Genomic DNA, 24,490 nt, shown 5'->3' with positions numbered 1-24,490 from the left:
ACTAATTACCTATTGCTTTATATCAAATTATTTTAGTGCCTGAAAATTCTATATATCTGAAACGTTGTATATCAAGACCTTGCAAGATAGAATTTCATACACATAACCAACTGTTAAATCAACAATACAACAGTCATTTTAAAATTATCGCACTCCACACATTTCTTCGTAATGCCAGCAGCAAAGTAACAACTAAATTTACCAGATAGATTCTGCAATGAAAGAATCCAACACCTCATATAAATATGATTGATAACAATCACAAATACACATATACACTGTTCCCATCATCATACCGTGTTTACTTCAATGACCAGACAACCTGTTTTAGTATAAGACTAGAGCAACGCGCTCTTTCGGAGCACTTGCTCTAGTCCTCGTCGTTCTTTCTCGATAATTTCGCGTTTTTCGTCTATGTGAACATTAAGAAATACATGCTTACCTGGAAGCAGCATAGAAGCTGGTTACCTGGTAACCAAAACTGGCATAATAAGCATGTTCCATTATTGCCATCAACTGAATGGCATTGTAGCCTGGGAACAAATGAATAAAATGATGAAACAGTTACAATGCAATTAATTTAGAAAACCTATGATCAACTATGATAACCATTCTTCTGAAAACGTGGTGCAAATTTAAGCTGAATAGCAAAGTAATGATTACAATTACAAGTGCACTTCTAATTCAGCTGTATCGTCAGAATTGAAGTAGCACCACTATTCCTGTAACACGAGAAAATTACAGATAAAACTTGCCGACAGTATCACAGACAATTAACTTTCCTTTGGATTAGATCCTGGATATTATGAGTTAAGACCCCATAGAACAAGGTGATACAGCATTATTACTCATTTTATTATTCATATTCCGAGATTATTGCCTGGATGACATTTAATGAAACAAAATCATTCATTAATAATTTTGAAGAAAGCCCTTATTCCATGTGTCTATGAAATTTCAGTTCCAACACTTGAATTGCTCAAGTTCCTGAAGGACAAAGCAGCTGGAGCAAAAAGCTAACCACTCACCTGCATGTAACAATGAAGTTAACAATGCATGAAGCTATACCTGACTCACCACACATCTGCATTATCTCATGCTTAGTTAAGCAGCAGGAAAATTAAATAAGGTATTTATTTCTGATTTGCTCTTGCTGTCTGCTTTATCGCAGTATAAAAAAACACGTTTTACTTTAAAAATAATTATAAAGGAAATATGTAAAATTGGAACATGTTGAAGTCTCACCTTGCTTTACTATCCTTGGGATGATTTTTGATCCAAATTCCTTGTAAGTCCCAACTTTCAGCTCTTCTGTTGCAATTCCTACATGACATTCATAGATGCGGAGACTCAGTGGCTTCTTTGCTCTGTCATGCTTAAATTGATATTTCTGGAAGACAAAAATAAAAGTCACCTCGGTGGATAAATTCCACGCTTCACGCACATCCTTCAAATTATGAGTCACCGGGACTAACCTCACGCGAAGGGGGGTTCCAGAACCTCTGTTTGAATGTGAAGCCCTCGACTCTAGGAGGCTGCAATACATAGTCAGCCCACGGAGAGAGGCGATCCACCAGCTCCCCATTCTTTGTACGTATCACTACCTGAACATATGAAAACAGGAACCTATAGTATATTACATTTACAAATGTAAATCTGACCTATTAACAGATTACTGTGTAATTTAATCAGTTTATGGAATGTACAAAATGTCTTGGACTTCAGCTTTGAAAGTAAAGTGTAAACAAAATTTGGCTGACAGATATAAGAGTATTTATCAACTGTTAATTTCCATAACACCAGGAGCCATGCTCCAAACAGTCTTCAAGAGACAAGGGATGAGGCCATTTGGAAGAACTAGGCATAAATAGGAGGATAATATTAAAATTAACAATAACAAAATAGGATAAAGACCAGATTCATCTGGCCTAGGAGAGGGACCAGTGGCAGGCTCTTATGAACATGGTACTGTATCTTCCAGTTCCATAAGAGGTGGGGGGAATTTCTTGAATAGCTAATTCATTATTAGTTTCTTAAGAAGTCTTCTGCTCCATGGAGTTCATTATATAAACATTACCATTTTGTATAACATTATTTAAATCCATAACTAAAGAAGTTGTTGAAACTTCAGCACTTGCCAAGCTGTTATTTAATGTTCCATTTTATTTTGTTTTAATTATTGTATGTTTGTAATCAACATGTTATTATTATTCAATAACTTTGAAGAAAAGAATTTTGTGAATCATTCATTCTTGATTATTACCTTGACTTCAGACCTATGGGCAATTGGGCAGGAACCATCAGGATTTGCTGGAATTTGTAATTCCCATTTGCCATATTCCAACTTTTTGTAGGGATGTCCTTCCCTATTCCATCCATCTACAAAATGGAATCACACAATTCCATATGCATTGCACCTTCTGCTTCTGCCCCTCCCCTCATCAATTTGAGGACACACATTTTGGATTAAATTTAATTGTTATTGGTTTCCACACTAAACCCCACCTCTTTTCTTTCTTTCTTTTTTTTTTCCCTTCCCCCCCATTTTAACCATCAGCCCAAAGAAGTGAGTTTAAATTTACAGAAATGCAACGCTATATCTCTATACTAGTCTCAGATCCACAACAAAGTACAAATGTCTTTTTCACAGATACATTCTCTTTCAATTAGGTTATCAGCAACAATCTGAAATTTCCAGACACAAAAAGCACTTGTAAAAAAAGTCTTATAGGAAAGGACACCTTGATACCATTGTTTGAAAGAATAGTTAAATCCATGGCCATCTCAGATAAAAGGTGACAAATTCCTACTGGCTAGAAGTCATAATAACACCAGAGAAACGCAGAGAGAGAATAAAATGGTTTAAAGTATCTAAACTAATACACAACGAACACAAGGATATTTAACGTAGTTAAGGTCTAATTCTTATACTCATAACCTAAATATTTAGTTACTTGAAAACATATGGTCCAAATAAGTTGTGCAGTTTCTTCTGGAGACATATACCATTCATCCAATGCCTAAACTACAAAAGACATTTGTAAATAATGACACAGAAGACAACACCAAGAGCAGCTACTGTATTGGGATTTGAAGTTTTCATGGCAGTGAGGGTGATGATGATAATCTTGTGGGTTTTGGCACCATATACATTCATCAGCATCATCTGACAAGCCTGTACAGTGTAAAACCTAGATCATCATCAGCTATTGCACTTTTGACGCTCATATTTTGGTTTCAATATCCTGCTTACAGTTAGTGCTGTCCTGCCACAAAGTTGCTGTCAATATTTATACTGGATCTGTAGAAGATTCCAATAACTTATGCACGTTATAATAAAATCAAGCAAAATAAATGTTAATATATATTTCTTCCACTTTATAGGACCTAACAAAATGGAACTGGGGGTGTCCACAGGGGCTGGCAAAGGTATCAATGATGGAAAGAATAAAATAAAACTTGTCATGATAGTCTTAGAAGGAATGAAGAGTAGAAACCAGGTATAATTACCCAAAGCTATCTTATCTCAACGTAACAGATACTTCTTACCTCTTTCACATGTGACAATATTTAGAAAGGTGTTTCTAAATCGACATTTAATGCATTTAATGACTTCTTCTAAAAAATTTCCCTATACAACAGACAAGAGCATTTCCCCATGTACATTCATATCAATAAAATATGTAACTAATGATTTCAACTAGGTGTGAATTCTTACTGAATACTTACTGCCTTAAAATTATGATGTAAGATTTGATAATTTTAGGCACCTTTCCTTCAAAACATTGACAAAATAATGTAGTACTGTGTTGCAGGTTTTGTGTGATTTGTAATGCAATAATAAAAATTGTGATGAGAGAAGTACTCAATTCCAACCTTCCAAGTAATCTACAATAAGAGTGGTCCTCTATATCCAGCTCGTCAGAACACTTCATACATAAAGTCACTTTTAATCTACAATGACACATTCACTCCTGAATAAATATGAATGTTAATTACAAATTTAGTTAAATCTAAATGTTTCTGATGATGATATATTATCATAACAAAATAGATCCAGTTTCTAAGACATTATGATAAAAAGAACCTAAGACAACAGGTAATGCCCAAAACAGTAGTTTTTTTTATATTTATGTATTTACTTATTTCAAACCATCTTTCCACAATATTACAATTCTTTCACTGATATTTTATCTTGACAAATATCCTTATTGTTACTTTTACCAAAGTCACCAGAAGTAAGCACCTAAGATGCTCATTCACACTCAACATATTCCAAGTTTTAACAATATCAAACTGGATAGTAATCCATCAACTGGCAGAATAGAGAAACTGTTGTCCTGGCCCAAAAAATTAGTAAAGTAAAATACCCTTCACTAGGCAGATATGGTAAAAGACAAGTGAAATTTCAAATAGTTTAAGAACCAGAGTGAACCAAATAAGATAGTCTTACAGACAATTGAAGGAACATACTAAATTCTCCTGTCAGATACACCTGCACTGCACCAGGAGCCCACTCTCTCGCAGTCACTGAGTTGTCAGTATTTACATGGATTCCAAAGCACTTGTAACCCTGGGTAAAGTTATCCATTCCACCTTCATACTCATTAACCTTGTCTACATAATCTTGGAAACAGGCATAGCTGCAGATCAGAAGGAATTCCAAACATTATATTCATGACCATGGTATTTTCAAAGCTGTTTAAAAATAAGTGTTACTGTAAAACAAAATTATGGAAAAAAATTCTGTCTATTCTCTAAAATGAGTGATTGCATAATAAATTTCAGACAAACCAAAAACAAAGTTACACATTTAGATGTACTTGATTTTCTCTAAGATTGGCAACCGCACGGCTTCAAGTAAAACCAAGATATATTTTCTTCATGGTTGGCACACATACCCATAAGGATAAAGTGTGAATGACAAGTCAAAATAATTTCTTTGCTTCATATATGGTTTACACATTGGTGATACTTGCTGGACGGCATCAGATATTAATGATTTTAAACATGACTGAGGTGTCTAAAGGTTTTGACAAAGGTGTATCATTACATTTAGACACTGGATATTTTCCTACATCTTTAAAAAAACACAGAATTTTAAGAACACATGACATTTCAGAAATTGGCTGTGCTTCTGTTATCAAATAAAATCACACATCATCATCATCATCATCATCATCATCAGTTAGGTCCACTGGTGAAGACTGTGACCTTAAAACCATTCTCACACAAAAGGGGGCAAAGTTAAATTGTCAGGCGAAACTGGGACGTACATCAGAAAGTACTAAATAGCAACTGTTACCCATCAATAACAGTATGTTACTATTATGAAATATCAGTTTAAAGCTGTTACCAGATACGAAGTAGGAACAACATTCTCTCATTGAAAGAAATAATTAGGTTTAAACATACCATTTTCATAAACTTACCGTCGTCGAAACTCTCTTTCGTAAGGCCTTAAATAAGGATCACGGTCCAAAAGTGCCTTCAATTCTGGAACTTCAACCTGCATGGGATCTAAAGCTGAAAGTTTGCCTCCCATTATTTAACGTCTTTCAGTCCTTGTCGACCTCTCAGCCACAGATCACCTCGTGTAGCGGTCATATGAAGTACAAGAGTACGCATTACATGTAAGAGACATTGGTTGCTAAGAAATCCAGACAATTATCACCACAGATAATACTACAATCACTGACGAAATAATGTAAATACATCAAGAAGTCAAAATGCCGGTCAAGTAGCATTATTTATCAATTTCGTATTACTGCAGTAGGATGCGAGGATTTATTTAAATGTCTGTGCGTGTGAGTAACCTCCGTGTAAGCGTATACTACTGCAATTAGAGGAGCAGGGATACATAAATAATATAACTAAAAACTTTATTGCCGGATCTGGATGCAATCCTGAGTCAATTAAATCGAGTCAGCTGTTATAACCTATTTATGTGAAAATGCATTTTAATATTATTCTTCCGCATGGGCTCTTCCCATTCGGTTTCCTGAGTAAAATGTTCGCATTTCTTTGCTAATCCCACCACTCATCTTTGATTTAATCACTACTAGAATACTGGAAGAAAAGTAAAAATTACAACTCTCTCCTCCAGTCCTGTTACTGTATTTCCTCCTCATAGGTCCAAATATTCTCATCACATTGTTCTCAACACCCCCCAACGTATGAATAAGATAAATAAAAATCCTACTAAATTAACTATAACATAGCAATATTAATATTTGGTAGCATTCCAAATGCAACAATATACATTTCTGCCAAAAGTGTTTCTATTCATATTTCAAATTTAATGTATATTATTTACACAAACATGGACAAAAGTTGTAACTCATAAGTTTATCTCATCCAATTTCTAATGAAGACTTACCTTGTTGGCTGGTAAAACTTCTTTGTACTAGTATATGAGAGAACTCATACTTGCGAGTAGGTTGCAACACCTTCAAGCAGTGCAACAGCACATTCATGCTTCAGCAATCAATCTCTTCATTCTGTATTTATCAGTTTTGTATGGTTCTGATCATAAACAGCAATATTTCCTTAAATAGCATTAACCAGCTAATCCTTCCGATGGGAAAGTGTTTTATTTGTGGTACAGACTGGATTCTCAAGTATTATTGAGACAAGCTTTGACTTCAAAGGGTTAATGAAACAGCACATATAAATTACAAAAAAGCTTTATTAAGTGCCTGTTACAGATGCTGTTAATACTAAATAGTTGCACTTCTTAGTACAATCCAAAATTCGTTTTCCCAGTTGGTCAATGACAATATTTTTCATCCAGACACACTGTTTTGTTTTCAACAATTCTGACAAAAGAATTTTCCCCACATTCACGGGAAACATTTTATCATCATAGTTTTTAAACTACAAAACAGAATTCATACTTTTATACAAGCAGCAAACTGCCACACAGATAATTAAAACAGTACTGAGCTTCTGGGTGAAAGTTTCACCCTGGTTCATGGATGCACAACCTGGAAGATGGCATATAAAATCATAAATTTATGTATTTATTAATCTATTTAGTACAACATTTTTTGGCTGATATAAATGACTTTATATTTCATTAGTGTCATCTGTGATGACTTAAAACACTCTACTAGAAAACTAGGAGAAAAATAAAGGTATCATTTGTAATTACTGAAGAAACTATAAAATAAATAAGGTCTCAACATGCAACTGTTCTCCCTAACCAAATAATAATACAAATTATAGTCTAGTCAAATCGTAGACTAAATTTCAAAAACCTCACTTATAAACACTAAGTACATGGTAGTCACAGCACAACAAGATTTCTTGCACTAAAACCTGTGCAAGAATGCGGATTGCCATTCACTATTGGCAAGGTTTACCATACATACTTTGTATGAATTGCACAGTAATACTACTGACAGTTCAGAGGAAGATATTATCAGGAGTGACTCCTCAACATTCACCATTCTTTTGCATCTTAAATACGCAGTTTTTATTTCTACCATACCTTTCTTTCTGACAAACATAAATGAAGAATTCTTCACATTTTATTCAATATATTTAAATTCATATCCTGGACAACAGTTGTAGCAAATTTGATGGGAGTACTGCTTCCAGTTTATCCAGCAGGTAGTAGAATGGAAGAGAAACCCAGCTCAACATCTGCAAGCAGTAATGAACAGTGTGGCTGCAAAAGTTTTGCACAGTATCATCGGAATGATTACAAAACTAAGGCAGCACTGTAATGGTAAATTACAAGATGTTGATCATGGTCTGGGTAGTTATGCCGACTGGTTTTGTAGGTTAGGTTACCAAAGTTACAGAGGAATGTATTGCCTCCATCACCCTGATGATGGACAACACAGTGTCACAACCTAGAAGGCCATAATCATCTTCACATGTATAAATCTGAAAACATCAAATAACATTCTCCTCTTTCACTAACATTTCAATGTACATACTAAAATGAATAACATTCCAAACTGGTGCAGAAAAATATGTGCAGGTATATTCTGTTAGTTAGTTAATTATTTTTATTCCTCTTGGGAACATAGGGCTGATATAAAACTCCTCCACTTCACTCGGTTGTTGGCGAGGTATATTCTGAGCAAATGTAAATTCTATGTAAGACTTTGTTGACAAAACAGGAAGTTAAATCCACAACTGGTATCTTAATACAATCAATAACCTGGCTATTTTTTTCTTACTAGAAATTCCTTATACATTTTAAAGTTGTAATTATAATGTTTATAATCACTCAAAACTCCAAGTGAAAAATTAATTAATGTCATTATAGTTTTCACATATAAGTATCACTCAACAGATTTACTGTACTAAAATACTTACTGTCTTCGCTACCATACCCATGGACTCTGGGTATTGGTGGGTCAGCAGAGCCAACAAAGCAGTGAAGCAACACAGACCTGCAGTAAATAGGATGAAGAATGGTAACTCCTTCTTTGGGTAAACGCTCACTTCATGGAAAGCTGTTGCAGAAAAAAGTCATATACAGAGAGGAGGAAAATGAATAAAAAAACATCCTCTCCATTATCAGGTGAAATAATGGGTCAAAAAGGTCCCTTATTTTACCTGATGTCAGAGACAGATCCAGTCCCTGAAACATTGTGTTATGAGAAACAACAGATGATGGATAATGTCCAAAATTTTAGCAAAAACTATGTTAAATAAGAAATCGAACACCAGGGTTTATTTCACAGCATTACACAAGTCCTTCATGACACAGCAACCTTAAAATAAACCTGAGTTATAACTAAGCATTTTAGTTAAATATGAATTTCAAATGTTCTGCAATTACTTCACAGACCCAAGGAACAATTTGATCTGTATGTGCAACACATGCAGGTAGTAGGATAATAGTCAGAAAAGTTAGATGTGTAAATCATCACCTGGCAGTAACTCTCTGTCTGCACATTCTGTACATGTTGGATATGGATAGAAGAGGTGCCCTCTTTCAAGAGGGTATGGCAGCATACGGAAAGTACCCTCCCATGTACAGTGCAGAAGGTTCAGTGCCCCTTCCACCTGCTTCCAATGCGTTAAGTGGAAGAATGCATATGCTATTGCTTCTGAATCACCTCTTTTGAGAACATGCTCTGGTGGGAGGATCAGGGGTTTCATCTCCAGCAAATACTGTGAACAGCAAAACAATCCATGTAGTCAATTGTTAACACAATGACAATTTCAGTTTTAAAAAATACTTAGATGGCTGTCTTCTGTGTTGTAGTGCCATGTAGTTTGGTAGACGTTTACCAGCACTTCAGAGTTCCATGCTGCGTCCATCACCAGAGTTATCACAGGGACCTCTGAAATGTCAGTAAGCTTCTGCCAGACTAAACAGTGTTGTAGCCCAGAAAACAGCCATCTTTGTACTCTATATAAAAATAGAGGTAATTCATTTCAATATCATGGACTCCATTTTTAATTTGTTTTCCCAGAGACAATCAAGTTCTAATCAGTAACTCACCAACACATACATGCTTATTAATGCTTTGCTGCTCATAATGTAGTGGAATACAGTCAAATTAAAGGGGCCATATCTCACATAACATAGCAAAACATAGTAAGATCTCATTTAAAATTTATACATCCACAAAATCTTAACCAGATATATTCTGAAGGGTTCTGTCCAAAAATCCAACATTCCAGATCCTAATCCGATAGTAACAGTAACACTGTTTTAAATAGAATGGGAAAGGGTTTAAATCAGTCAGTTCTGGAAGATGTGAATGCATTTATTTCAACCCAAGAAACGATGAGAATAACATACAAATTTTGATACCTAGAATATCTTCAGAGAATGAGCCCTGGAGGAACCCAACACAAAAACATTCATATTGATACAGAGGAGGAAGAAAGGAGTTTGGTTGACAACACAAGCGAGGAAAAAATGAGAAAATGTTTACCTTTGGCACATGTGGATTAAATTCAACTGCTCTATGTATTGCTTCTACAGCAGCCATCTCCACTGTTGTCAAGCCCCTTTTGCTTGCAATATCTGGAGAAAATCTGCCAGAAAGAATGGGATTTCAAGGTTGGTCTTTTCCACAAGACTGCACAGCATAACCCAAAAGACCAACATTAACATCATCACCAATGTGACAGTGTCAAATTTCTCACAAGAAAAAGATGGAATAAATAGCTGTTTAATTTCTTACAGTACTGAATGAATGCATAGTCCAAAAATAAACCTCATTCATTGTAGGTAAGGTCTGATACTGAGGCTCTGGTACAAAATTTAATCTAGGAAAACAAATGAAATCTCTGAAAAGCTGATATATAAACGAAATCTCCATCACCCTAGCTCCGATTTTATTGCCTTTCTAATGCAGACAAAAATAGAATGTATATTAATTTCACAGAAACTTTATTCATGCATACTGTATGATGTAAAATGCAATAAATTTACTTACTTGTCTGCTACAGCACGTGCTTTTAGCAGTGCTGCAGTGTAGCATATCGTCGCTGATTTCGGTAAACTGATGTCATCATACTTTGCTAGGACGGCCTGAGCATCAGCATACGCTTGCATCTCAAGCAGTGCTTCTATAAGATTTTCATGAATGTTCAACACATTCATTATTGGTGGAACTTCTTTTGTTAACTGGAAGGAAGAAAAGTTTCATGAATATTGAAAATATACATTATTGGTTCTTTTGTCATCTGAAAGAAATAAAAGTTAAAGAAACTTATTAGCTTCTAAAAAGAATGGCAGCCATGCCTTCATATTCAAGCAGAAAGATAAGAGTTGAGCATGATTAAAAATATTTTTACATACAGAGTTATGCAAATTCTAGGATAACAGGAAAATACCATAACAATGAAACAAATAAATATGGTTAAGTTGATATTTTCTAACTGAATATTAGTGAATATGTGGAAGCTTTTTTAAAGTTGTTTAACAATATTGCATCAATCAAAATAATTTAAGAGCATCACCTGCAAATATTAGTGTAATTAGCAATGGCATATTGTGAGGGATGCAGGAAACTGTTTCAGTTACTATCCCAGAATTCATTTGTAGGAATTCTAGAAAGCCATAAAAGCCCTCAGCCCTGACACCTTTGGATGAAAGTCCAACAACCAATTGCAGGACTGCGAGGAAAACAATCAAGGACCCACGCAGTAGTTACATACCTGTTCCTATATCAATATGAGATACTTAGACAAATTTGATTTTAAATATCAACTGATTTCTATCATGCAACAATCATAAATAATTCTTATAACTGTTACAAGCAACACTAAAATACAAGAAATATATATCACACAAACACAAGTCACATTTCTGTACAAATTCTTAACAGTATCACAGAACACAAAATATTCTTTCTGATAAACATTGTGCAAGATAATCAACAGTTCTTACATTGCTAAAACGCTTCTTATGCACGAATAATGTGGCCCAGAAGTGTAATATGTATAACAAATTTAAGAGGAGGGAGGGAGAGTCAAATATTCTTTCCCCAAGATCAGCTTTCACAAAAATACTTTTCAGCCTCCAAATCATACACCAGAATGGACAGACTGATTTGATTCATGATTCAGAGTCCTACTTCATAAGTCAAATAATTATTCACCTGGTTATGAAACCAGCCACTGGATGTTACCCTGAGCCTGCTCAATTCACTTCACATAAATATTGACACAGTACCTTTAAATAAGCTTTTGCTGTTATCTCCATTATCAGCATCAATTTTTAATTCATCACCCTAATACTGCCACTGTCTTCATAAGCCTAGGAGCAAAAGTGCATCATTAACCTACAGAAGATAAGTGTTCACTAGATTCCTTATTATTTATCACATATAAACGTTTAAGTATTAGGTTGGCTTTATTTAAACTTACAGTTCTGACATTCTTGAAATCAATGAGGGATATTCAAGTACAATGTACCCCATCTGATCATAGAGAGAGAGCGAGGAAAGAAAGAAAGAAAGAAAGAAAAAATATATAGTATATATATATATATATATATATATGTTAACATGTTTCTTAATATGAAAAGAGAAGAATGATTAACAATGCACAGAAGTCTTAGATATATCTGAAAATCAGTGCCAGAATCAGAGTATAACTTTCTCTTTTGGGGATGAGTTGTGTTGAATGCTGTAGGTTTTCCATTTTGGCAAACCCTGCAGTTGACAACTTCTGACAATTGCAACTGCACATTTGCTGAAATGTTGGAAAACCTGCAACTTGACGCAAGTAACTTCTGAGAGCTGCAGTCATACACTGAACTTCTAGCCGTGAAAATCTAAAGACAAGAATTACAGTACCAAAACCTATGTCCTTTTTTGGCTCTCAAGCAGTCTTTTTCTACAATTTCCAAATCAAATTTTGTAGGCATTTTTTGTTTAATTGATGCTTGCTCAATTTTCCATCCATCACAATATCCTTCACTTAAGAACCCTGTCAACAGTATTGCATATTTAATCTTGTGTTTTAACCTAGATTCAAGTAATTTACCTATTTGCAAATATTTGCAGGACATTCCAATGAAGGGTTACAATGAATGTACGTTCAAAGCTTATGATTTTTGCATTTCCTACAATTTACAATATTTTTTATCAATTCCCAGAAATATGTGAGATTCTTATGGAGATTACTGTCTTCTTGGTTGCAGCACAATGTAGTCTGGTAGAAGTTTACCAATGCTTCAGAGGTCCTAGGTGTCTCCAACCCAGAAGACAGCCATCTTCATGGAATTCCACTTTATAATTTACAGTCTAATGAAGTGACAAAGGCATCTAGATGTGTGTCATCAACAGACTTATAATAACATACTAATCACATTTAATGAAAGTAAAGTTGTGGTTGTCTACCAAAATTTAATGAAGTTTTGGGTGAGGTCAGAATGCAGTATTCTTATCAGAGTCAGTAAACCTGGAAACCCTCACAAGCCAAAAAAAGGTAAGATACTTACATCACGGAATATTTTAACTGCTTCCTTTAGCTTCCCCAGTTTTCTTGCACACATTGCCAATCTTCTTTTAATGTATATTAGGACATTTGTGTCCCGTCCTTAAAAAAACACAAAAAACACATTAAATTTAAAACGATGAAGGCATTTCAGAGGCTGTAACACTCGTTATGAGTATCCTGACTGCAAGTCAGTCAATGTGAACTTTTTTTAAATAATTTAAAGCCCAGTGGTAACTAAACATCCCATCTGATTCAATAATCAACAACTCTTCATTTTGTATTTATGGGTTCCAAATGGTACTCAAAGTAAAATGGGATTATTTCCTTAAAGAGCATTAACCAGTTGATCTGTATAATGGTGAACTGAGGTATTTTCTCTGAGGTACAGGCTGGAATCATAAATAAGATGGCAGTCTTATGGGCTGTAGTGCTGTATAGTCTGGTAAAAGTTTTCCAGCATTTCAGAGGTCCTTGTTGCCTCCATCATCACAGCAATGGAGGAGCAAGGACCTCTGAAACATTGGCAAAACTTTACCAGACTACATGACAGTACAACCCAGAAGACAGCCATCTTTGTACTCACATATCCACCACACAGACTTACAGAGTAAATATTTATAATGATAAAAAGGGAATGAAACAAGACTGATTTCCTACTAATACTAAAACTAATTTATAATAGTGCACTGTCAAGACGAACAGGATTTAACTAGTAAAATGTGTGTGAAACATCCATAGAAATTGGAAATTCAGTAACACCGTGAACAAGAACTTACTGTGCAAGGCTTCCATCACAGACCCTTGATGCTGCATCTGTTGTGATTTTCTATAATTTGTTTCCGCTGCTCTCACAGCCTGTTTCAGAATCTTCTCAACGTCCAAAATAGTCGTAGCCTCTTCTTCTGCCAGCAAGATGTATGCGGAAGCACAGTCAGCATTCTTTTCAAGTGCATCATGTGCAGCTTTAATCCTTGCTACTGGGTTACGTTCACGCCACGCTGTCTGCATTACTGACAGAAGTACATATGTTAAACACATACACACATCTTAAAATCATACTGAATATCAATCAACAAGGCAAACACAGTTAAATCATAAATAAACCTCAGTCTGAAATATCATACTTGAATATGAAGCTCATATACCATCCTCCAATGAAAGGAAACACAGGTAGATATTAATGCCTATGTATACATATTTAAGCTAATTTTTGGATTCTCAAACCTAGACTGTCTTCTGGGATGCTGTGCCGTGCAGTCTGGTAGAAGTTTACTGATGTTTCAGAGGCAGCAAGCACCCACGAAACGCTGTAAACTTCTACCAAGCTACACAGCATGAAATACTGGAAGGCAGACATCTTAGAGCTGCTTTAGTATTCACAATATACATCACAACTCACGTGACTATTCCAGATTTTCTGGGACATGTGGTTATCCTTTGAGAATGGACTGATTTTTTGTTTAGGAACATGATATTGAGGAAGTTGTAACAGGATGTCCCAAAGTGGAACAATAAGCCACTGAAAAATGTACGGAACCTACTACAATAAAAATAAGGCTAAAGTAATAAATGCTAGCAAAAGTTTTTGAAATCCATACAGTGACCAAGTCATCACTAGAAGTACAACACATAATTCTACCTTGGAACATTGCAATTTTTCAGACAGAACAATTATAAAATGTGTGTATTTGTACAAGTTTAATTACAGAAAAGGTATAAAAATGTATAACAAAGAATTGCTCACGTTTTAACACCTTTCTTATCATACAAAAGTGCATTTTCATTTTGCAGTTAGGTTGTAATATGACTGGTGTATTAGACGGACCTGTTTTCACATCATGAATCTGTTTTGGATGTAACAAAATTCAGTACCTGGAAACTAGGCATAAAAAACTGTACTGATGTGCCACAACAAGAAGAGTTTCCCACCGAATCAATTGCTTTCACTGAGTAATTTTTATATAACATGGAACTTTTCAAGGATAGCTTGACAGATGGGTTACAGGCTATTTAATGACTGCAGTGAGTTTTTAAAGCTTAATGTGAGAGGATGACTGTGTTTAGTGAACTTGAAAGTATTGGGGAGGACACAGTCATTACCTGTTTCAACAGTTTCTTAGTGCTGATAAAGCAAACAAAACTTGGCTCCTGGTTTTGAAGTGGAGTGGGAATAAAGAGGCAGAAGATCATGGGAGTGCAATAAAGTTTGATGAAATCAACTACAAAATATGTAGTTAAAATCAATTCGAATCATAATCCCATTACAGATTATACAATGCGTTTCCATGTTGTGGACTAAAATATTTAGATAAAAGCAAGACTTTTCTAGCACTCACTCTCATATTCAGCTTTGCCACAGTCGCCTTCACATGTGAAGAATGTCTGATGATCCTGTGCAGACAAGTTCATATCATAATATGTTAAAGGTTCTTTATTAGTTGCCCAATAGAATCTCTGGTACTCTGCACCTCTGAAGAGATTTAAAGGATTCCTCCACACTTTGCATTCTGGAACATCAACTACAGAGTAAGGCGGTGATTCACATTCAAGACTAAGCTTTTCATTCTCATTAGTTTCTTCACACAGACTAAAGATAATATAGCAAGACGGAGAATACCAGGATGTTTGTAGATCTCTCAAATGCACACAGAAATACTAACCACTAAACCATTACACCTTGATGGACTTTCATCTTCTGGGACTATTATAAAGGCTTCAAGTATGCAGCAAACTTTATGGTGAGGAAAATTGAAGACATTCAAAAAGTGACTGCTGCAGTGTCAGAATATTAAACCTGACTTGACCTGCACACGGCTGTGAATTTCCCCAGATAACAGATAATCATTTATAAACCTAATTTTAAAAAACTGTGATATCCCTTATCAAAATCAATTAGATCATTCTCACACACTCTGTACACATAAGCACAAGAACATTCAGTAAAATCTTTAATGACAGTATGTTACAATTACTATTACCGAATTCTGAACCTCATCAATCACCTGACAATCTCAAAAGAACATGTTTCAGGAGCTCTGGGATAGATGAAAGACATGACATAGAGATTCTCACCTGGTACCGCCTGCTGACTGGTGACTGTGGTGTTTGTATTGACTGCAACATTATTTGCTTCCCCACCATTATCGCCTCCTCCAATCCATGGACTGATATGATTCAGAGACACCTGTTCAATGAATGATGTGCCATATTTGCGATAGTACCACCACTCAAATATCTGAAATGAATAAATTTATTTATAAACAATCAACTGTATAAAATGGTCAGTTGGAAAATCTCTGAAGACAGACACATACATCAGAATAATATTAAAAAGTAGTTCAGATACATACGTTGTTAGGATTTTAACTCATTCAGTTTAAGGTTAATTCATGAGCTTTTGTGTTAATTCAGTTAATCATACTGAGGGAAAATTTCAAGTGCTCACGAATGAAGCTAATTATAAATTATTTTCTGATAAACCAATACAGTTTATATGAATGAGTGCCTTCCTGAAACAGCTGTCAAATGTATTTACTTGTCGTAACTGCAACATATGCACACACTGCCAACGTGATAAAATTTTCATTTCAGTTTATCCATAAAATTTTAGATTTATCCACCAACAAATTATGATTATACAAGAGATTTTTGTGTAACTTTCAATTATGCTAAATTTTTATTTCTCATTATTAAACAAAAGTTAAATGCACGGAATACTGTGCAGTTGTTCTGAAGTTGAAAAGCACTGAGTCCATGTTCCACTATCAAGCTAACAACAAAAGTTCAAACTGAAAACCTCAAATCCTACATACTGCCGATATCTTCAGACAGATATGTTCCTTGACATTATCTGTCACCATCTATAAAACTACATTGCCTCACAACTCAAAGACCAGTCTGAATTCTCACCACAATGAAAACCTAAAATCACACATAAAATTACATTCATTCAACAGTTTATATAACAAATTGTTACTGTACTGCAACATGAAACTAGTAGATCACTTCATTTTACTCTCTTTCAATCCATATGTTTAATCACATGTGTGGCAAAAGGCATATGAATTCTGTATGTGCTACTATTTTAGAAGAGTAATGTTAAAGATACACAATGATCATTCATTCAGACACAGCTGCATAAATTAGTAATAACGACATTCTGAGATAAACATCTTGATGCTCTTCATACTGTAAACTATTTTCATGTTTACTGCCAGGTGGCTACAGCACATCATGTTTAAAAGCAATAGAATAATTTGAAACAAATCAAAGCAGTTTCTACGAGGGTCGCTCATTAAGTAATGCCCCACATTTTTTTCCTCAGAACATATTTATTCAAGATGGCTCAAATTTAGTGACAATATAAATCAATGTTTCCTTTACACATACTATTTTTCCACATAGTCCCCATGAACTTGTACGGTTTTACGCCAGCGTGGAACAAGTGCATGCATGCCTTGCCGGTACCAGCTCTTGTCCTGTGCACGTAGCCATGTCCTCACTGCTTGAATAACGCTCTCGTCATCTTCAAACCTTGTTCCGCGGATAGCATCTTTAAGTGGCCCAAAGAGATGGAGTCGGAGGGTGGATGGGGCAGCACCGTTCAACCAAATTTGGTGATTTCTTCCCGGGTTCTCGGACTTGTGTAAGGGCGTGCATTGTCATGCAGGAGCAAAATTTCTGCTGGATGCTTGTGAGGCCGAACTCGTCGGAAACGCTTCTTGAGGGTTTCCAGGGTCATAATGTACGCGTCTGAATTGATGGTCGCACCTCTTGGCATCACATCCACAAGAATGACCCCATCACTGTCCCAAAAGACAGTCATCATGACTTTTCCGGCGGAGGGAGTTGACTTGAATTTCTTCTTTCTCGGTGATAGAGGATGATGCCACTCCATCGACTGCCTTTTTGTCTCCGGCTCAAAGTGGTGTATCCAGGTTTCGTCACCTGTAATGATCCGGGACAGAAAGATCTCTCCCTCAGCATCAAAACGCTCCAACAATTCAGAAGAAACCGTTTTCCTTTGAATCCTGTGGTCTGCTGTGAGACTTCGTGGAACCCATCTTGCGCACACCTTCGAATATGCAAGAGCCCGGATAATTGCAATTACACTTCCATTACTGACTGAAAGCTGTTGGGCCAATTGTCGAGTTGTGATGCGCCGATCCTCACGAATAATGGCATCCGCGCGGTTCAACATGTCTGGAGTGGTGGCTGTGGCAGGACGCCCAGAGCGCGGCAGATCACGGAGCTCGGTTTCTTCACTTCCTGAAGCTTTAACTCTCTTAGCCCAGCGACCAACGGTGCTCCTATCGACTGCACAGCTTCCATACACAGCACACAAACGTTTATGAATGTTCACCACCGTTTCTTTTTCAGCAAAAAAGAATTCAATTACAGCTCGTTGCTTGTAACGAGAGTCGTTCACAGACGCCATTTTAACAGTTCACTACAGCTCCGCTATCGGTTTGAATCATTTGAAACTCCGTACACGAACGCGGGAAACATCAAATCTCAAGCATGTAAAAGTGCACTTTTCTATCTTCATTATTGGCTGAGAAAAAAAATGTGGGGCATTACTTAATGAGCGACCCTCGTATATCATTCCATTCTTCAAACCACAATCTTTACATAAAACAGCCATACTGGTATTAAAAGTTTTAAAAACTGAAAAATACAAAGTCAGAATGTAATTTATATATCAGAAATCAATGTTTTATGTGATTCAGCATGGTAATATTTCTTGAACTTACCAAAATGAGTCCTGAGATTAGGGATGAAGTTCCAGTGAGAGCCACATAAAACTTTGGTGTTAATGTACTCAGGAACATGGTAGCTGGAACAAAATTCCACATACAAGACAATGTCCCTCCAGTAATAAAGAGCATATAAGTTCAACATTCTGTCGTCAAAAAAGTTAAATAAATGTTGAAACATTTAACCGCATAATTTTAAACAAGCACCTGCCATATTTCATTATCAGCAAGATGAGCACTGCAAGTGCAAGACTCTAAATCACCAATTAGAAAAATAGTTAAATCAACAGTAATCAGGAGGCACAACACAACACAATTATTTCTCGCATTTGCCTCCGATTGCTGATCTGCCATTTTTCTTTCACTGGTTCAAAAACCTTTCCTCATTCATCACACATACCAGAAACCTTTATTTCATGACATGAGGCAATGAAAATACACCACAAGGCCTCAGGAGACTCCCTGCATAAATGTTCTAGAGCCATCCTGAGCTGTGTAACAATTACTATGCACATCATTAATCAGATATGTTTGCCTAACCTAACCCCAAAGCTATTGGCATAACTTTATTACAACCCCCCACTCTCTAGCTACATGAACTGAAGTAATAGTACACATTAAAATGCATGTGGATGAATGAACTTCACCTCAGGCTACAGGGATCAAAGAACTATAAAAAAGTTGGAAATTCAATAAACTTGAGCAAAACCACACTTCTGCTTCCTTTTCTACACTCTGACAGGCACAGAAATACAAGGGAAATGTAAAATAAACTTGAAAACGTTTTCCCTTACTTACAGTCAAACATACCGAGGACACAACCCCAACACTACACTGCCACCACTCCAGCAGCATCACACAGTATTGATCTGGAGTAGGGAGACAAAAATAGCAGAGTACACTCACAGGACGATCATCATCAGCATATGAATCAAACTCACCAATACGGTAAACTAATGCCTGTGAATGACGTACACTACAAATGGAAGGCATACAAAATGGAGTAAAAATACTCTATGTAAAAACAAAAATGTTGAGGGGGCAAAAAATCAGAGATATTGGGAAAGTACAAGATAATTAATTTTAAAACTTTGGGAAGAGAAAATCCCCACATCATAATAATAAGTGATAACACAGTCTATAAAAATTAGAAAATTGAGTCTATGTTTGTTAAATGAACTGGCATACTAACTTCCTTGGAATACAAGGACAAGGGGGACTGTAGAATAACAAGGGAGGCAGCCAGAGAAGAAAAATATAGTGTAGAAGGAGAAGAGGAGTATGAGGGGGGAAATTGAAGAAACAGGGAAATGTATATATGATTTATATAAAAAAGAACAGATCAGGGAAAGCAATGTTGAAATCGGAGATAAGCTATGGTGATAGACAAGGGAAAGAGTAAAGAATGGAGAAGTGTGAATAAAAATAGAAGAAAAAATGTTCTAAATGTTATCAAGACCATAGCGAGAGACAGATCATTCAGTGTGATACATTTTAATATATAGTGAGAGAAATATGGGGGGGGGGGGGGCCCACCAGTCAGGCAGTCAGCCAGAGACAGAGAGAGAGAGGAGGCATGAAAGCAGAAAAAGACAAAGTTATGGTCCTACAGAAGAAAGGGAGTGAATTTGTGATTTTTTTGCAGAAAACCTGGAACAAAGAGATCACTTAGAAGACACAAAGACAGATGGGGAAATAATATTACAATAGATCTTAAAGAATGGTGTGGGAGGGTATAGACTGGATTCTTGTGGCTCAGGAGAGGGGCCTGTTATATGATCTTGTAAACACAATAATGAACATTCAGGTTCAATAAAGGACAGGGAATGTCATGACTAGGTAATTGACCATTAGCTTTCCAAAAACTCTGCTCCATGGAGTGACTAACCACAGTTTATATGGAAGATTCAGATGGATGTTTGAATGGGTCATGCTAGAAGTAAATTTGAAATCACTCAGCATCCACATACACACCCACGTTCAAATTCTGTTATAACATGTATCTCTAATTGCAAAAATGTCTTTTTAGAAGTGTCTAAGCATTTTCTTCTTTTTAAATAAATTAAGTTTTGGTTACACAACCACAGTTCTGACACACAGATTAAAACGTGAGCAAAACAAACTTAAATAAAATATTTGAATAATATATCAGAAAGTTACCTCAACAAAACTTGGATTTTGCCTCACTACCCCAACCCATGCCACTGGCATCCATAAATACACACACGAATGCACATAAGCAATTCCAGAAAACGTGTTTCATGACGTTCCAATCAACTTACTATTTCTTGACCTCACACAAGTTCCAATGCCATGTATATCATGTGCTTCTAATGTTTCAACCCACCACAGAAATAATTTTAAATGTGAGATTTCAGTTTCTCACAGTGACGAGTATGAAGATGGCTGTGTTCTGGGTTGTTGGACAGTCTAGTGTGGTAGAAGTTTACCAATGTTTCAGAGATGTTTGCTGCCTCCATTATCAGGGTGATGAGGGTAACAACCCAAAAGGCACCCATCTTCAATTGTAAATGTAATTTATCAATTTAAACATGAACATATTTCAGCCTAAACAGGGGTCACAATAATGTGTTTTAGCTGAATATGAACAGGCTAGTAGCCTTAGTGCCATGCGAATATCTTAAATTAAATTTTCTTCCATTCACAGAGCTCACGAGCCCGCCTGGAGCCGCCGCTGGTGCAGATCTTGGTGGTAGTAGAAAATTTTGCTATGCAGAAATGTTGTCTGTTGTAGAAGAACCATTAGAAACCATAACGAGTATCAAACAATGACAGAATAATGAGGAAGGAACTTGTGAGATAATCTCAGTGCCACTTCATTCAATACAAGTATCATCTGAAGCCATACCAGGATTGAACTTGGATCACTCCAGTGAGAAGCCAGCATCAAATCACATAAGCTATTGCATGGCCATACCACAGACATATCTGTGACAGTTCAGAAAATATTACAAATGTATCTTCTTGACTTGGTCTCATACCCACATTATATTCTATGAAGAAAAGTGTCATTTAGTTACCCTGCAAGTACAACCAAACACATTTGCTGATGTAATTTCCAAACTTCAAAACCAGACCAGGATTTTGTACGGTCTTTTCACACAATAAGGTGAAAGGGCTCCAATACAGAACCTCAATAAATTATGAAGGTCTAAAAGGTCATAATCATTGTGCTTTCAGTCTGGATTGCTCAGGACATGAATTAGAAGAGAAGGGGCAAAAATTATGAATAGATGGGGAACATATATGGGGGTGGGGGTGCGATGAGATTGTGTGCAAGCCAATAATGATGAAAGAAGAAAAACATGGCATACAGAAGATAAAAAATGTCCACGAGGAGAAGGAGCAATAGTTGAAGAAAGGTAATGGGGAACAAAGAAATGAGAAGAGGAAGAAAGGAAAGAATACAGGATTTACAAAAGCAGAAATAAAAAACAGGCTGAGATATTTATTTTTTCAAAGGATTGAAGCTTGTCTCAAAGTCAATAATTTTACTTATTCAACTCAAAACAAATCAAAGATGTAACGTGGATAGATTCAACATAAAATATTCAAACCCCTTCAGTAAAATGATCACATGGTGCATACCAGAGGAACACCTCATGATGCAGAACTTTGTAGATAAAATTCTTCCTAAGGTTCCTGAAAAGTTTTATAAATCTGCAATTAAATAACTTGTGAGACTTCAGTACTATAAATGATTATTTTAGAATGTTTTTTAATTTTTAGTGGTTTAAAAATTATGTTGATAACATATGCAGCTTTTAAAACGTTACAAAGTTTAAATTCTATACGCTTCCTTTGCTCCCTATGGGTTCTCACCTACAAAAATTTTTATTGTTACATTAAAACAGTAATCCCACATTTGTGTATGAAAACAATGATCACTATTACAAAGCATGCTATGCTCATAGAGTTAAGCTTCATGTCTCATAAATTAAAATATACATCCTGCAATACCACAGCACAAGGTAACTCAATGTAATTATTTTCTTCAGAAGCCATAAATCTACATCAGTTTCAATTAACATGTAAATATGTCTTTGAAATTCTTGGCTAACATGTGCCTGTCCTCATACAAGGACTGAGTTACGCAATGCACAAATGATTTTAAATACGCCGACTATTATACAGGGTTGGAGCATGAAGTTCTTGTTCCAAACCTCACAACCTGACAAATATCTAACAATATTAATCCCTATCTTAATTTTCACCACATGCATGATATGTTCAATACAGACTGATCTTGAAAGTATGCAGTTATATTGCTTCATTCTTAATAAAATCACAAATTTCACATTTATTTTTCCAAACTATAGTATTAAAAATATGAATGTGCATAGCAACTGTTATTTATAACCCAGTAACCCAATTCTTTTCACCAACACATGTATTTCAGAATAATAAATGCTACATTGTGTAAAAATCTTCTTTGTAGAATACTGCAGTCAGAACAGGCATATGAAGTTCTTAAAGCTATTACCTGTGCTTTTAAAACAGTGACATTTTATTAGACTTCATACTAACTTAAACATATTTTGTTTTTATGACCACAGAGAGGAATTACTTCACCGTAAGGAGCTACTATACAACTAAATCTGCCAAACAGCACAAGTCATGACAAAATCATTTGGATGTATGCCGGTCAGCTTGATTATCCTGAATGAGACATTATTAGAATGGATTCTATTCACATTCAAACACAAGCAACCCAAAATAAAAATAAGTCCAAGCAGAGAAACTGACCAAATTAAGAAAAAGAAATTAACTTGAACACAATATCTTTGTCACTTATTGAATGAAATCATAAAATCACAGTGATATATTTTAATACATTGCAGCTTGTCTCTTGCCATCTTGTTCATGCAGTTTTATACACAGGAATAATTTTGACAACATCTAATTACCAAATTTAGTACACATATAAGGCACAAAGGATGCTACTTTTATCATTGTTTTTATCTGCAAAACGTTAATTACAGAAATAACACATGCCAGAATCTTCTTTAAACTGACAAACCCAAAAAACTGTTCTGGTAAGGAAATTAAATTATGCGTTAAAACACATTAAATTAAAAAATTAATAAAATTAAATACAGAAAATTGGTTTGACATACGAATAACAAATCTTGACAGTAGATCCAAATTAACATTTGTAGGAGCATTATAATATTCTGACCTCTTAATTAATTTGACATTGTGTCACTAGAGTAAGTACTTGCTCATTCTGCCAAAGAAAGGTGCAACCATTACCCATTCCAATATTTTCAATTATTTTAAGGGGTCCACGAAGATAGTAAACCACAAACAACACCAATAGAAACCAGAACGCCCATAAATACGTCCAAGACCACACAATCCAAGACTTTATTCTTCTTAAAAATCCGAACACCATTCTATCAGTGCGCTTGCTACCAACGCGTTGCACACATTGGTTCAAGTTCGTTCCATATAACGCACTAATCACCTGTATGGCATGCAACGAGTTTGATTGTAACAGCGCTGCAATGCTTCCGCCATTTTCGCTACCGCAAATATTCACAGATGAGCACTGAGCAGGAGGCTCACTGCTACTTTCAGCGGTTACTTTAAAACGTTTTATGGCTGCCCAGTTTCCATAATCATCTGGTTACTCATTTAGTACTTTGGTATTCTGTAAACGTTTTGTGAATCAAAAACTGCAGGCCATAAGATGCATTATTTAATATCCTATACTCATTCACTATATAAACGATATTTCCAGGACCTTCTCAAAAGCATTTTGTCTCTGCTCCCATTAATAATTC

The 24,490-nt window shown here is 35.7% G+C and overlaps 2 protein-coding genes and 1 long non-coding RNA gene across 9 annotated transcripts in view; 1 reads left to right on the top strand and 2 right to left on the bottom strand.

Annotated features, from left to right (window-relative positions):
* AGBE (1,4-alpha-glucan-branching enzyme) overlaps nucleotides 1–5,696 on the bottom strand; it is a 14,088-nt gene extending 8,392 nt beyond the window's left edge. For both annotated transcript variants that reach the window (XR_002544210.2, XM_022071512.2), the window contains exons 1-6: nucleotides 5,433–5,696; nucleotides 4,474–4,643; nucleotides 2,264–2,379; nucleotides 1,476–1,604; nucleotides 1,246–1,390; nucleotides 443–533 (exon numbers count right to left, since the gene is read on the bottom strand). Coding sequence is in view for 1 of the 2 variants with exons in the window: in XM_022071512.2 (XP_021927204.1) it covers nucleotides 443–533; nucleotides 1,246–1,390; nucleotides 1,476–1,604; nucleotides 2,264–2,379; nucleotides 4,474–4,643; nucleotides 5,433–5,545 (764 nt within the window). In the remaining variant the exon portion in view is untranslated. The remainder of the gene's footprint in view (nucleotides 1–442; nucleotides 534–1,245; nucleotides 1,391–1,475; nucleotides 1,605–2,263; nucleotides 2,380–4,473; nucleotides 4,644–5,432) is intronic.
* Nucleotides 5,691–21,476, top strand: LOC110833455 (uncharacterized). The gene is made up of 3 exons (XR_015537072.1): nucleotides 5,691–5,807; nucleotides 12,629–12,915; nucleotides 21,352–21,476. It is a non-coding gene; the product is annotated as an uncharacterized LOC110833455 (long non-coding RNA).
* LOC110833450 (protein ST7 homolog) lies at nucleotides 6,671–24,490 on the bottom strand. Of its 6 annotated transcripts, XR_002544212.2 has the most exons (12): nucleotides 23,958–24,490; nucleotides 18,681–18,763; nucleotides 16,000–16,162; nucleotides 15,264–15,434; nucleotides 13,704–13,937; nucleotides 12,929–13,026; nucleotides 10,416–10,606; nucleotides 9,909–10,011; nucleotides 8,892–9,135; nucleotides 8,332–8,471; nucleotides 7,493–7,647; nucleotides 6,671–6,986 (listed from the first exon to the last, which is right to left on the bottom strand). XR_002544212.2 is itself a non-coding variant. In XM_022071517.2 (11 exons), exons 1-11 carry the CDS (start codon nucleotides 24,097–24,099, stop codon nucleotides 7,552–7,554), a joined length of 1,665 nt encoding a protein of 554 aa, XP_021927209.1. In that variant the 5' UTR covers nucleotides 24,100–24,489; the 3' UTR covers nucleotides 6,671–7,551. The 6 variants fall into 6 exon arrangements, 5 of the variants coding, with proteins under 5 accessions (XP_021927209.1, XP_087211977.1, XP_021927212.1 ...); XM_022071517.2 differs by having other exon boundaries at nucleotides 6,671–7,647; nucleotides 23,958–24,489; XM_087355851.1 differs by having other exon boundaries at nucleotides 6,671–7,647; nucleotides 24,172–24,487.

Source organism: Zootermopsis nevadensis, unplaced genomic scaffold (assembly GCF_977971745.1).
Source record: "Zootermopsis nevadensis isolate Lab colony 2312 unplaced genomic scaffold, Znev_1.0 Znev_ptg000025l, whole genome shotgun sequence".
NCBI classification, from domain to species: Eukaryota; Metazoa; Arthropoda; class Insecta; order Blattodea; family Termopsidae; genus Zootermopsis; species Zootermopsis nevadensis.
Note: the sequence above shows the minus strand (reverse complement) of the source record. Positions and strands in the feature narration are given on the sequence as shown.